The sequence below is a fragment of the Chelonia mydas genome, chromosome 11, assembly GCF_015237465.2.
Source record: "Chelonia mydas isolate rCheMyd1 chromosome 11, rCheMyd1.pri.v2, whole genome shotgun sequence".
In the NCBI taxonomy this organism is placed as follows: domain Eukaryota; kingdom Metazoa; phylum Chordata; order Testudines; family Cheloniidae; genus Chelonia; species Chelonia mydas.
Genome location: NC_051251.2, coordinates 12739914 through 12754991, shown reverse-complemented (window position 1 = coordinate 12754991; position 15078 = coordinate 12739914). Strand labels below are relative to the sequence as shown.

At 42.6% G+C, this 15078-nt stretch overlaps 1 protein-coding gene across 1 annotated transcript in view; it reads left to right on the top strand.

Moving 5' to 3' along the window:
- Positions 1-1570: 1570 nt before the first annotated feature.
- Positions 1571-15078, top strand: part of ITGB5 (integrin subunit beta 5) — a 112707-nt gene continuing 99199 nt past the window's right edge. Inside the window, exons 1-2 of the mRNA XM_007057056.4 lie at positions 1571-2082; positions 8234-8319. Coding sequence (XP_007057118.2) covers positions 2004-2082; positions 8234-8319 — 165 coding nt within the window. The 5' untranslated portion in view covers positions 1571-2003. The remainder of the gene's footprint in view (positions 2083-8233; positions 8320-15078) is intronic.

Sequence of the window (15078 nt, the reverse complement as noted above, 5' to 3'; positions counted from 1 at the left end):
TCCAGCAAACATGTAGCACCATGAGTGGTAAAGCTTTTCAGGATCCAAGCCTAAACTAGTATAACTAATTACTGGAATTTTCCTTTAATGTTGCATAACTGAGTTATAATCCATGAAAACAGAAGAAACTAGTAAATCCAAACAGCAACTGAAACGCCCTCATAAATCCACAATCATCCTCTAGATCTGAAATATTTGTTCTCTCACTCTGTTACAAATGGACAGAAAATATGTTTTTGGAACCTGCTTCTGAAACTGTAGAAGGCAGGGAGGGAATTAAGGGAATTATCAGTGATATTTAAATAATTCTTCCATTTGGAGTTAACAGAGGACAGGCAATTCAGTTGATTTGGATTGTTCTTTAATGTTTTGTAATGCAGATATACTTAATGCATTTCTGGAAAAGAAAAGTAATGAAAGCAAATGGATGGGCAGGCTTTAAAAAACTAGATTTTTATTAGTAAATGTTGAAAAATGTTGATTTCACAGTGCATACACAACTGATGAAAAACTATTTCTATTGATGACACACATTTACAGATAGCCAAAGTAAGAAAAATGTGGTTTGAAAATGTACTAGTTTGTTTGAAGGATATTGTATATTTGTATTGTAACTTTGTATATTTTTACATTTGATGTTGACAATTTGTGTTTAAATGGTTATAAAACTTTAACTTTTTGAATCTCGGCATACACTGTCATTAAATGGTGCTTGTCTGTCGTCCTTCTTGGCTGAGCCCTCCTCCCCCAATTTCTCACAACTCTGACAATGTAAATGGATAAAAACAGAAAATGCTTAAGAATAAACAGTGATATTAGCCATTGAAATGACAAAAAAATAAAAAGTGAATTCTTCTAAGCCTATGAACAGGTTACAAAACTATACCCACTTGGAGAGAGAGAGAGAGAGAGAGAGAGAGAGAGTGTGTGTGTGTGTGTACTAGTTTAGTTCGAAGGCTTGTGCTTGCAGTGTATCGGGAGGAGTATGGGACTTGTGTACCAGTGTGTGTGCAGAGTATGAGTGTGTGCATGTCTGCTGTTTGTGTGTCTGGGTGGAATCTTTGTGCGTGTGTGTGTGTGTGTGTGTGTTGGGGGGGAGTATGGGACTTGTGTGCCAGTGTGGGTGAAGAGTATGAGTGGATGCATGTCCGCTGTTTGTGTGTCTGGGTGGCGTCTAGGAGCGGGTGTGTGTGTGTGTGTCTGTTGGGGGGGAGTACGTGTGTCAATTGGCGCGACGGCTGGGGCATGTGTGTTTGACTTGAGAGAGGCATCCCCAGCGGGCAGTTAAGTGTTAAGGATCCCGGCGTGCGCACTGGACAGGCTGGGCGGAGGTTTCATATTCGCACCCTCCTGCAGGAAGAAAGTTGCTCAGCCTCGGAGCACGGGGGACGGACCCAGGGAGGGAGGGGACCGACAGAGGGCGCGGGGCAGACCCGGGAGGGAGGGGACAGCGGGAGCCAAGCCCAGGGAGGGAGGGGACAGCGGGCGCGGGGCAGACCCGGGAGGGAGGGGACAGCGGGAGCCAGGCCCAGGGAGGGAGGGGACAGCGGGCGCGGGGCAGACCCGGGAGGGAGGGGACAGCGGGAGCCAGGCCCAGGGAGGGAGGGGACAGCGGGCGCGGGGCAGACCCGGGGAGGGAGAAATGAAGGGATTAATCCAAGGCTTGGGAAACTTGGCTGCAAACCGGGAGGTCCCGCCACGCAATTCCTGAGCCGGTGGCGCTGCGCTCCAGGCCGTTGCCCGCTGCTGATGGCCGGGGAGGGGACCCCCTGAGGCGCCGCAGGGCTCGCTGCATGGTCCCCCGGGGAGCGGGGCATGCTCTGCGCCCAGCCCGCCTCCGTGACCTGTTCGCCGGGACAGTAATGCGCGCCCGGCAGCCCGGGATCGCTCCTGCTGCAGCGGCCGAGCGCCTCGCTGCCTCCCGCCGGCCAGGCAGCTGTGGCCGCTGCTAGCTCGGCGGGCTCCTCCGCGGCAGCGCAACCCCACCTCCAGCTGCAGGCACTATGCCCCGGGGCCGGGGGCTCTCTTCCCCCAGCGCCGCCCGCCTCTTCGTCCTCTCCGCCCTGCTCCACCACCTCAGGGGTAAGCTGGCTGTTCAGGTCTCACCCGACCGGGAAGCTGGGGGGCTGTTCTGAGTGGAAATTGCGAAGATTGCGCTGCAGGGATAATAGTACTAACCATCAGCTCTGTGGTGGCTTCCTGGGGCTGCACAGGGGCTTGTGACGAGAGAGAGGGGTGGAAAGTGACTAGCTGGGGGGGGGTTGTTTCTTCCTGGCAAGGCATCCCTTTGCCAAGTGCTCGGGGAGGGCCGCCTTCCCCTGAAGCAGCTAAAGACAGATGAAGTGCCCCATTGATGTTCCAGATTCTGGGGGCAAACTGGGTTCTGGATTCCTTCCCCCCCCCCTTAGAGGGGCAGGCGATCTCCCCCCATCCCCCAGCACAAAAGACTCCTTGAAACACTTTCTGGATCGAAGGTTATCAATAATCTGTTTCAGAGGGAAGGAGTACTTGTGGCACCTTAGAGACTAACCAATTTATTTGAGCATAAGCTTTACGAAAAGCTCACGAAAGCTTATGCTCAAATAAATTGGTTAGTCTCTAAGGTGCCACAAGTACTCCTTTTCTTTTTGCAAATACAGACTAACACAGCTGTTACTCTGAAACCTGTTTCAGAGGGGTAGCCCTGTTAGTCTGTATCAGCAAAAACAAGAAGAGTCCTTGTGGCACCTTAGAGATGAACACATTTATTTGGGCATAAGCTTTCGTGGGCTAGAACCCACTTCATCAGATGCATGGAGTGGAAAATACAGGAGCAGGTATAAATATATGAAAAGATGGGAATTGCTTTGCCAAGTGTGAGGTGAAGTTTTTAAATAATCTGGTTTTTTTAAATTCCATAACCTTGATACTGTACGTTGTCTACAGGGCCTTTGGACTCAAAGCTCTGTACAGGCACTATATATATCACAGAGCTCATTTCGTCCACCACCGAGGCGCAGCCACCAATGATTGGGGTTGTTTATCTGGAAGCACGAAAGAGGTCTCCGTGGTAGGGTTCCCCCATCTGAACCAAGGGAAAATGTGCATGTTGTGAGGAGGTGTTTTTAATGCTGGGTTTGGCCATGTTATAAGGGGCTCTTTATAAAGGAGATGAATTGGTTTCAAGGCAGAATGTAGTGCAGTAGCTGGTATATGGTTAATGATACTGCCCGACATGAGTCTGACACACCTACCGAAATGAGATAACCGTATCAGGAAAGGAGTAGACCTCACAAAGTCCACGCACATGCATCATGTTACAGTCCTTCGTTCTCCTCATTTTAGGCCAAACAATGAAAGTGCTAGTTCATTCTACATGTGGTTCTGAAAACAACAAACTCCCATCAAATTTGGGGACAGGCTGTTAAATTTTTTTTTTGTAAGTGGTGTCAGGATGCTCAAGAGTTTTTGGACTGGTATCCCTTTTTACTAGCACTCCCAATAAAAAAAATTTTTCCCCCAGAGACTATATATAATTATTATAACTGAAAATAAAAATACAGAGCATGAAAATCAACAGTCCCAATAAAATAGAGCAGTTCACCAGCTCAAAGGTTCTCTTGATTTTTTCCTCCTGTGTTTTGATTGTGTTTTATATTCCAAAATGTTTACCAAATTGCCAAATATCACAGTGGTAAATAATAACCACATGTGCCTTGCTCTTAAAAATACAGATGTTTTGAGTAAGTCACACTTGAGGTGCGTTGTCTTCAGCTAAGCCTGGAATTGCATGTGCCCAGGTTTCCATATATACTATTGCTTTTTGCTGTTTCTCAAAAGTACCAGATCTCTGTGTCCATTCTGAGCAAATATTGTAATGATAGTACAAGAAGCAGTTATCTGAACAGACCTGATTATCTTTCTCTAAGTGTCCTGAGAGGCTAGTGGAGAGCTAGCCAGCAGTCATATTGACTTGAACCATTTGAACGAAGGGCTCAGCTTTGATTTCCAATGGTTTCTGAACAATTTTGCATTTCACTCCTAAGTACAAAGAACAGGCAAGTTCTTGCTCATAGATATTCTCCAAGGTCCCCACTTCAAGGTTTTTCTTTTTAATGTGATGCTTTATTTTCAGAGTTGGTAGAGACTTGCTATTGAATGTGGCCTAGAAGATCACATCCCTGGATGTGAACTGCCTTAAACTTCGTGGGTCTGGATTTTACAACTCAAGCCATTCTCTACTTGGCATGAAAAGGAATAAAGTTTGATTATAATCAACTTCAACAGAAGAAAGATTCCTCCCTAGAATATTGATTAGGCTCCCCTGAGTGTTTGGGTTACAGGTCTTCAGTGATCTAGATGGCGAGTGGCAGCATTAATAATCATAAAATCTAAAACATTCATTTTATTATCTGTTAATATCTAGGCCTCCTTTCCTTATATTGCTCCTGGCATAGGTTCAGCCCTAATGTGAAAGATGTACTTCATCCAGAGAGCTGTCATTGTTCTCCTCAGCAGGGATGCTTTTATGGCTCCCGGACACCTATTAAAACAGCAGCAATTTGTGATTGTGCTCTGATAATACTGGAAATGGCCACTCTCTTTATTAGTGTAGTGCTGGTCTCTTATAAGGTAAACCCAATAAACTGCTTTGAGTCCACTATTCATTTATTTACCCCTTGTGTTTACATTATTAACTAGCTACATTTACAAGCTCTTCATCCTGTGGAGAGTGCTATGGCATGGGGCAGTAAAACTCAACAGATTTTGACCATAGATTTTCTTCCATCCTAAGAGATGCTGAGTACTCATAACTCCTACTGACTTCAGCCCCTACATAGCTAAGGTGGATGAAATCTCGCACCTAACTACATGGATACAGAGCTATCTCTGTATCTCTGTTTTAGGCAAGCTGGTACATTAAAATGTGTTATGTACTATGGAGTTGGCTATATTGGGCTTTATGGCAGAACTGGTTTAAAAAAAGGTCACAGCAATTTGCATGGAGCATCTGTTTGGTGGCCTCCCTGGGCGCCTCTCACAAAGTTGCTGTTTGGTGTAGCTCATTCTGCATCATCAGAATTTTGGGATCATAGCTGAGTTATCCTCCTGGGTGCAAATCTTGCCCTTTTCACCCATGGGTGCAGAGGTCCCTCTTGCATTGGAACCAGTGCAGTTCTGCTGTTCCAAGGAAACGACACGATTTGAGGAAGCCACTCAGAGCCTGCTGGGTGCTTGAGCAGCATGGAACTGGATACAGGGTAGAGCAATATGGAGAATGGGTGCAGATCCTCCAGCCTCTTGTGGTTGGTGGCATGCAAGCTTGGGTTATGCCAGAGGCTGCTGTACTAGGATGGCATGTTAGCAGCTGTGGAGATCTGTGGCTTTGGAGGGGTGGATTCCTTTCCCAGCTAGAGCTTGTCCGAACATTTTTGTCCAAATATGCTGTTTTGCTGAAGCTGAAATGTGTTACATGGAGGTGTATCTATTTTAATCAAGTTAGAGAGAGCCTAAGTCTCACACTCTAAAGCTTGGTGGTCAGGGCACTGGCCTGGGATGTAGGAAATTTAGGTTCATGTCTCTGCTCCACCTGCTTTAGCATAATCTGAGACGAAAAATTCAGCACTGACTTGGGCAGAGCAGGGACTTGAATCTGGGTCTCCCAGGCCAGTGGTGATGCACACCACTCAAATCAAAAAGCTCAGGTTTTGTTCCAAAAATGGGCATTGTGACACAATTCCCTTTTTTCCAGCAACGGTTGAAAGGTTTGGTTTTATTCCAGTGCATAACAAAAACAAATGTTGAAACTTCAAAAGCTGCTATGTTCCCTGCACTTCGCTGAGTGGCTTGAGTACGGTGCTGTGGAGGAGGCATTAGCCATGGTACAGAGTGGGAATGGCCCAATGAAGGGAACTCTTGGTTTTCATTTTAATAATAACGTTAAGACTAGATGATCAATTGCTTCTGGCCTTAAACTCTATTAATACGTAAATCCTCACAGTCCCACCTATAAGTGAGGATAACCCATTTACAATATTTTGTAAAGAAGGTAGGTAAACATTAGCCTCATTTTCCAGACAGAAGGTCAAGTAATGTCTAAATGTCAATGGGAAAGCCAGGATTAGAACTCAGCTGCTGTTGGCTTCTAGAGATGTCCTCTTAACCATACTACTTGGTAAATATCACAAAATATCATTAGTGAGGCACTGACTTTCAAAACCAGTATCAGAGACCCATCTTGGACATTTAGAGCAGTGGTGCTGGTTGTACCTGCAACAGGAAGGCTGATTTCTATAACAGTTTGTTTTCTCTCCAATTAGTCCCCTCCTTTGCCCCCTGAATTCATTTATAAGGAAAATAAAACACAGCAGTTTTGCCATACTACAAAACCCATTGTTACAAGACTTCTTGTGAGCGGGGAAAGCTTTACAGCTTCTCTGAAAACCACATCTAATTGCATGGTTTGGAAATAGAGTTCAATGTGTTAATTACAGATCTGTGCAGACAGTAGCTCAGTTTTATAATCAATATTTTGTTTCATTTTTTGAATTCTTGAAAAGTCCAGAAATTGGGCTTGGTTTAAGGAGTAAATTGCATGTATATAATAGCAATCAATTAAATAACATTATAATAATTGTTAACTATTGTTAAATGAAAACAAAACCAGACGGTATCCTTCAGTGAAAACCATTGAAAAAGTACAAGTCATAGCTCCCTTGATTTAGGGAGAGTGAGTTAAAATGAATCATCCTGTGGGTTATAGATAATTGCCAGTGTGAGACATTGACATAAACAGTCATGGCACAATCATGACTTAAAAATTGTGATGTGAAAATTACCCTTTACTAGCTTCTAACCTAGAGCATGGCATTCCCTTATACAGCTGTCCAGCTTGATTCACTACTTCCTTCCTCTTCGATACATCCCTGAAACTTGAGTGACTCATACAGCCAAATCCAACATTTAAAATTTTTAAATACAAATGCATTCAAGGAGGGCAGCAGTTGGGACTCAGAAGCCGACATTACAACAAGAAGTTCCTCCTAAAGAGCAAAACTTTAATCAGCCCATTTTCAGACATCACCAAGTCCGCTCAGCCTTCACTGGCTTTATGCATAGTGCAATAGTGTCTGTGGATATAATTGTCTGCAAATAGATGAGCTGTAGCACGAGGCGTGAAATGCTTTCATTGACATTCAGTGTGGGAAAAATAAGTGGGCTCAGAATTCAAGCCCAAGGCATTTCCTTTTAGACTGTGCAGCATCCACATAGACTCCTCTGTTGGAATTTTGTCTAATTAGTTATCGACAGTTGACGTTAATAGCTGCATACTGGAGCACAGAGACATCAATGGTTATTTTCATCATATCTACAGACACCATTAAACTTACGCTGTTGCATTCAAACCTAATACTTTTGATGTTTAGTACGATTTAACCCTAGTGATGGCAACTCAGCACTAATTTAATGTGCTCAGAACCTCCATACTAGATTCTGGATATAAAATCCTATTGGTTGTCTTTACTCTGTATGATGCTAATAATTTAAGGGTGCTGATAACATTGCAAGTTGTGTGTGCCGGAGTCAATGTGTGTTTTGCATTAGCAGTCCATGTAAAAAACATACTACCATACAGCGCAGATCAACATGTTCTATTCTAAGATGCATTGGACACTACCCAATATAAACGAGCTGTCCTGCTTAACCTGGATATCCTATGGAAATGACTCTTAATAAATTAAAGCAATTTTGAGTAAGGAGGTGACTCAATTATGTAAATCACTCGTGTGGGAAGTGGGGATCGGAGATAATTAAAGGTTAATTTAAGATTAAAAAGATGTATTAATATTTTACCCTACTAGTTCATTCAGATGAAAAGGAATAATAATAATAATAATCATAAAAAGCCTACTGGGACTTGTTTTGCCAGCTTTTAAAAGTCAATGTTATCTAGGATTTGCAAGGAGCAACGTTCATATCAAAGTAATGACGGTTGTGTTCTAGCAGAAGTCTTGGAAATATTTAATTAGATTGATCAATTGACTAACTCTTCCAAAATTAATTGATCTGAGCAGGGAGGAAAGGAAATCACTAGAGTCCTAATTTTTGGTGGTTCAAGCTCCAAAGGCCTGTGAAATGTTTAATCTTACATTAATTGTTACATAAAGTGTATTGCGATGAGCAATAAGCTTCCAATTTCAGGCTATTTCACCTGTAAGATGACCCCATTCTCTGTTGTTTTTTATTGTTGAAGGTCTCAATATTTGCACAAGTGGAAGTGCTACCTCCTGTGAAGAGTGCCTGCTCATTCATCCAAAATGCGCTTGGTGCTCCAAAGAGGTATGTACATGGTCTTGCTTTTCTGTTCCGCTTGTGGGCTTTTAGTTAGTTGTGGGTTAATATAAACTGCTTACTGCAAAACAGAGAGACAGACTTTTCCTTTCCTTTCCCTCTTCCCAGAACCATTCCCCACTGAAAAAGATTGGTAAAGACGAGGGGAGTTCCTCCACACCCCACCTGTTTAGACTGTCTCACACACATAATTTATAAACTCTTTGACAAACCGAGAAGTGGATCTGCTTTTCCCTTTCTATGCATCCTAAATATACTTGCACTCTAGCATTTGCTCAGTGCAATAACCTCGCTGGGTCAGCATGTTTTGCTGAATTAATCCCATACGTCGTATTTTCAGACCACTGTGCGTTGCTGAATGTTGCACTATGTGAATTCCTTTTCGCTGAAGGTTGTACGATGGTCACAACCTCAGTCGGTTTTACTGGAGTTCTAACGACCCTAGTCACTAGCATTTGACTTTATATTTTATAAACTAGCTACTGTTTCTGCAAAGCCCGGAAAGAATCTGATTGTGCGCTTGGCCATACTTTCCATAGTGTTTGCACAATGCCAGGACCTGGTGATCAGATCTGGGAATATTCAGCTTCCAAACTTCCTGTGTGGGCAGAAATGATTGGATCTCTTCCTTAAATAGTATCCAAATGGAGGAGGATTGCAGAGTGCTCAAAGGTCAGGGGCTGGGTTTGGAAATATAGGGCAAGATTATACCCTCTTACACCCCTGTATAGGCTAAATGCTTGGAAAGATTACAGAGCAGGAAGAAGAGCAGTCTCGACTGGGCTGCTGCTCCCCTCTGTCACGCAGGTGGGCAGGCAGGGACTGAGAGAGGGCAGAGCCTTTGATCTAACCTTGCCATGTGCTGTTCTGTATAGCTGAGCCAACACAGAGGAGGAAGCAATCTACATTAAATATAGGCTTGTTTTTCCCCCGGAGGAAAGGTGGAATCGGGGAGGGAATTGTGGCAATTCGCCGCCTGATCTCTTCCTGGGGCACTGCAGCTACGTGCTGCCCTTTTCACAGGAGAGATTGAAAACTGCCAGTGTAGCCCATAAAAACGTACTGCCACACTGTCTTGTGTCCAGATTTACAGTGTGTGTTTATAATATATACACTACCTAATAAAATGATAGCCTTAAATTATTACTTACGTAGTGTCCTAAATTGTGCATAGTGCTTGAGAGAAACAAAAAGCATGATCCCTGCCCTAAAAAGCTTATAATGTATGCACAGAGTGCTCACCTCCTTGGAGGGCTGGGCCCTAAGTTAAAATCTACCTGATGAGCTATGATTCCAAACGCTGGACTGGGAGGGGAAGTACAGTGTACTGCAAAGATCTTGTGGTCACTTTGCTTAGAAATGCAGATTCATGTGGGTTCTGAAGAACTGATGTTGGTTGTCGAGCTCATCATTGCCATGTGCCTAGTGTATTGGGCCCTACGTGAGTTTAATTATCTGGATCCTCAAATGGAGAGGGGGAAAAAGACCAAGAAATTCTGTTCATAATCCCTTTAAGAGCTTGCATAAGAAACTGAGCAAAAGTCATTGTATGAAGAACAAAGAGCAATTGTGACTTACTGTAGCTGTTTTATTGCTGGGCCCTGGATCTGTGATTAAGGAGGTTCACTGCTTGTGCGGCCATCAACTGGTTTGGCCAGAGGTAAAATTCTCAAGTTCTTTGCTGCCCATTTCTGCACTGCTACTTTTCTTCTAGTTCAGTTAGGACATTTTATGTCATTTCTTTTTTAAAATTTCTTTTGTCATAGTCTTGAGCTGAAAGGCAGAACCGCTGTAGTGCTCAGACACTTGTTAGCTTTCATTTATTCATAGGCACAGCTACGACTGTTAGGGGAAACCTGTTAAGACTGCATTACTGTGTAACCTAAAATTGTAATAGTTTTCATGCCGTTGCAAAAGAGTGCATAGTGTGTACAGGGAGAAGGAATGCAGCAAAAGCCTCTGCTTTTGAGACATCTTGTATACAGCTGCAAAAACTATTCAGCCAAGTAATCGGTGGTGGTGATTTTAGAATACAGGAATGTTGTCTATTAAGCTGTGGGTATCCAATAGGCTTTTTTTCTTGGCATAGAAAGGCAATTTTTGAACAATTCTGCCAATGCAAATGTTTGTCTGGTAGTTGTGGTGACTGTTAATTGTAGGTCAGTTTTTGGCACTAGTGTTGTGATGTTGCATAGCAAGCCATAGATTTTTTTTTTTTTTTGGTAATGATTTCTAAATGGAATTTGGGGCAAAAAGGGGAAAATCTATTTACAAGAGAGAAATACATTCTTAGATCTAGGTTGGGTCAGCTATTTAAATATCCATTTCAAAGCCTTTCTTTGCAAATACCAATCATAATAATGAAATAATAAACTGGCCAGTTAAGAACCATGTATTTCTAAAAGACAATGTTTTTAACTGTATTATAAATGTCACCTTGGATTATTAATTCTGAAAATCTAAAAACATTCTTGGTTTGCATATCACTTTTGTCTATTTCTCTTAAACTTGAACAATGAAAACACAGTAGTCTAGTCAGTTATATTTTCTGATCGTGGATTTCTAGACCATTTCACTTTCATATTTTCATTAATTAGCATTTATAGCCCAAGCATTGTAGCATTATTCTGCCAGGGAATGCCGGTTTTAAACCAAATATGGCTCCATTGGAACTTAAACTCATGGAGGTATTTCCCATGTCTAAAGTTTTGTAGATGGATGTTTTTACAAAATATAAATAATTCAGGTGTTAAAATGGTATCGGTATAATAGCATGTATTATATGCTCAGTTTGTATTCCCCAAAATAATTTTCTGACCAGTGATCTTTATAGTGTTAGCTCCTAAAAACCATGAAATATTTATGGGTATAGTACTAACTTAATGCACTCCAATACTGAAAAAGAGCCCTCAGAAATGGATAGCTTTTGGTGTTTTAGTTACTCCGTGGTATTGTGTTAGCACAGTCAGAAGAGAAATCACTAAGACTGTCAAGGTTCCTTCCCGACTCTGAACTCTAGGGTACAGATGTGGGGACCTGCATGAAAACCCCTTAAGCTTATTTTTACCAGCTTAGGTTAAAACTTCCCCAAGGTACAAACTATTTTACCTTTTGCCCTGGGACTTTATTGCTGCCACCACCAAGCGTCTAACAAATATGTGACAGGGAAAGAGCCTGCTTGGAAACGTCTTCCCCCCCCACTCCCGATCCTCCCCAAACCCTACTCCCCCTTTCCTGGGGAAGGCTTGATAAAAATCCTCACCAATTTGCATAGGTGAACACAGACCCAAACCCTTGGATCTTAAGAACAATGAAAAAGCAATCAGGTTCTTAAAAGAAGAATTTTAACTGAAGAAAAAAGTAAAAGAATCACCTCTGTAAAATCAGGATGGTAAATACCTTACAGGGTAATCAGATTCAAAACATAGAGAATCCCTCTAGGCAAAACCTTAAGTTACAAAAAGACACAAAAACAGGAATATACATTCCATTCAGCACAGCTTATTTTATCAGCCATTTAAACAAAACAGAATCGAACACATATCTAGCTAGATTACTTACTAAGTTCTAAGACTCCATTCCTGTTCTGTTCCCGGCAAAAGCATCACACAAACAGAGAGACCCTTTGTTTCTCCTCCCCTCCAGCTCTGAAAGTATCTTGTCTCCTCATTGGTCATTTTGGTCAGGTGCCAGCGAGGTTATCCTAGCTTCTTAACCCTTTACAGGTGAAAGGGTTTTTCCTCTGGCCAGGAGGAATTTTAAAGGTGTTTACCTTTCCCTTTATATTTATGACAAAGACCCAATAAACATGGAAGCCAACGATGCCATTGACAGTCACTTTTCAGAGCAGAACTGCATGTGGAGGGTGTGGGCTCTGATGAGAACTATCACACGGCTGGCTCTAGCTGAACTTTCCCTGCGTGTAGCTGGTGGCTTGTGGTTAGATAATTGAAAGTGCTGTAATAACCTTTTCCCTCTTCTTATGTGACCAGATGGAACAAGGGACTCTTTCAAATGTGATTAACAGTTTGAATCCTACTTCCTTTCGTTGTGATTGAGGCAAAATGTCTTTAAAGTGCAGTGTGTGTGTTCTGAGGGGCTCCCAGTTCATTGCCCAGTGTGGGTTCTGCCTGTCTTAGGCCTCGTCTACACTTAAAATGTAGATCGACATAGCTACATCGCTCAGGGGTGTGAAAAATCTACTGCCCTATTAGGAACCTGGAAATGAACACAAATTTGGTTGGCTCATGGCAGAGCACCTTGAAAGCTGGGACTGAAATGAGTCAATTTAAATCTCCTACTCTGCACCATGTGACCTTGCGGGGAGGGGAGAACTGTAGAGAAGAACAAGTCAGAGACTGCAGCTGGTAGGAGCAGCTGCAGAAACAGCTGAAGCAGGAGCCTTTGGCCATTCAGACAACTTTCTGCAGGTTTGACTGGACTTTTTCTGCCCTGTGCTGATTGGTCATTTGCTCCAATCTCTCAGTCTCTTCACTTCAGCTTCATTTCACATCTTCCCCTCCTACCCTCTTTTCCACTGCCCTGTCCCCCTCACTCCTGTTCCTTTTAATGCCCCTCTCTCTTCCCTGTTGTTTCCATTCATCTGATCCCCTCCTAACTAACCCCTCTTCCAAATAATGAAACAAACATATTTGCCACCATTACCTTGTTCACTCTGCTTGTGTGTTCTACCCTTTCCCCCTTTCCCGTGTCTTATAGTCTACTTAAATTTGTGAGCTCTTCTAGGCAACGGCTGTCTGTTACTCTGTTTGTACAGTGCCTAGCACAAAGGGGCCCCATTCTTGGCTGGTCCTTAGGCACTACCCTGATAAACATGATTAATAATCTCTTAAAGAAGAAACTGCAAGATATGCAGATTTAAGTGGATAGTATTGAAGGCCTCTCCATAGTGTGGTTTTTAAAGATGATGCAATGGCAGGGGTGTATGAGTAAAAATATGTCAGAGAAATAGAATACGGATTTGCAAAGTGATTCAAACAGCTACAGCCCGCCCCTTTCTGCTGGAATCTAGAGGAAAAACCAGAACCCTTTCTTCAGACTGCTAAGGCCTTATATATTCCTTTTAAACTTGTACTAATTTGTACAGTCTTTGGGCTTTTTCATCAGCGTAATGTTTTCTGGGTGGCAGCGGAGGAATCTAGTTGACCTCCCCTTGGAGGCCTGTTTGCCAATATTGCTGGAGCTGCTCAGGTGTACTGGTAAAAGCAGATGGCTCTGATGGAAGCTCTTCTTTCATAGTGGGAGCTGCGATTGCACCTTTATTTCCTGCCAAACTTAGCCTCATATGGAACAAGCAAAAGGAGAGGAAAAAAAAAAAGAAGCTGGTCTCATCAAAACCACTGGAAAAAATGTCATCTCTGGTATTTATGCTGGGAAGCTGAGGGGGGAACAAGAGATATTATTGAGAAATAAATCAAATGATGAAGCTAAGGAAAAGAAAATTTAGGCTGAATTAATGTAAGATTGGACTGAATAAAGAAGAAATAAATGCCAGAGAAAAATCCGGCACAGATCAAGGCAGGAATTAAATTATTATATGAACTAAATGTTTCCTACAGTGAATCAAGTTGTTTTGTATATAATCTGTCTATTGTTGTTCCAGTTCTTTTTTTGTCTAACCTTTGTTTGCTTGGCTTCCATTAGTTGGGAAATCCTTGGGGAAGGGACAGTATTTGGCAAGCACCTAGCACATCGTGAGTGCTACTGTAAACAAATGAAAACATTCAGGCACTTTCTAGCCAGATTAGCTTTGCTCTAGAACAAACAACGTTTGGTTGCTAACCTCTGGTGGCTATTTAATGGGTTTCTTTGTAGGAGAGGCAGACAGTGAACTTATTGGCAAGATTGCATTCATATTCTTGCATACATGGTGCTTATTTGAGTGTTTTGATGTTAATTTACAAATGGGAGCAAACTGCAAAGTCTGGGTCTGAATTTCAGCTTTTGTAAAGTTTGGGTCAGGGAGTTTGGTTTCAGTTCATCCCTAGATTCTGTTTTGCTTATAAACTATTGTGGACTGTATAATATCCTCTCCTCTTCCCCTTCCTCCCCCTGCTTCTTTCCGTACAATCTTTGGGAGCATCTCACTTGTCTGTCATTGAAGACTTGGCTTTAGTGTTGGTTATGGATCTGGTGCCAAAAGCGTGCTTGGCACCTTACCGATCGTGTAGGAGTGAGATAATGTAGTGACTTTTTTTTTTTAATTTCCTGATAGACTGTTTGTTCATTGCTCCTGCAAGGTATGAAGTAGATCAGTGAAATACTGTAGATTGTATAAATCACGGCATAGCATAAATAAAACATCTGCACATCAGCTTGATTTTTTTTTTTTAAATTCTTTGGTTTCATGCCAGACATCCTAGGAAGTAAGCAAACTAGGGTGGGATGAGTGTGGAAGGGACAGAAATGTCTGAAAAAGAAGCATGGGAAGTTGCGACTTGACATTCTGTGGATTCCACAGAGAAACCCAGGTGCAGGTAATTGATAAAGCTTCAAAAACCACAGCATGAAGGAACTAAAACCTGCTGATCTTGTGTTGAGGCTGGTGTGTGGAATTCTGCTCCTTTGCATGTGTCTGCCAACGGATAGTGGGCCAGAGCCTATGTAAGCATGCATCACTCATTCCGGAGCCCTTAGCTGTCCCAGATGAAGTCCACATATTCCTTTCCTTTGACAGATGGCCACTGTACACTGGAAACTCTCCGAAATGTTTCTGTTATGCCACCC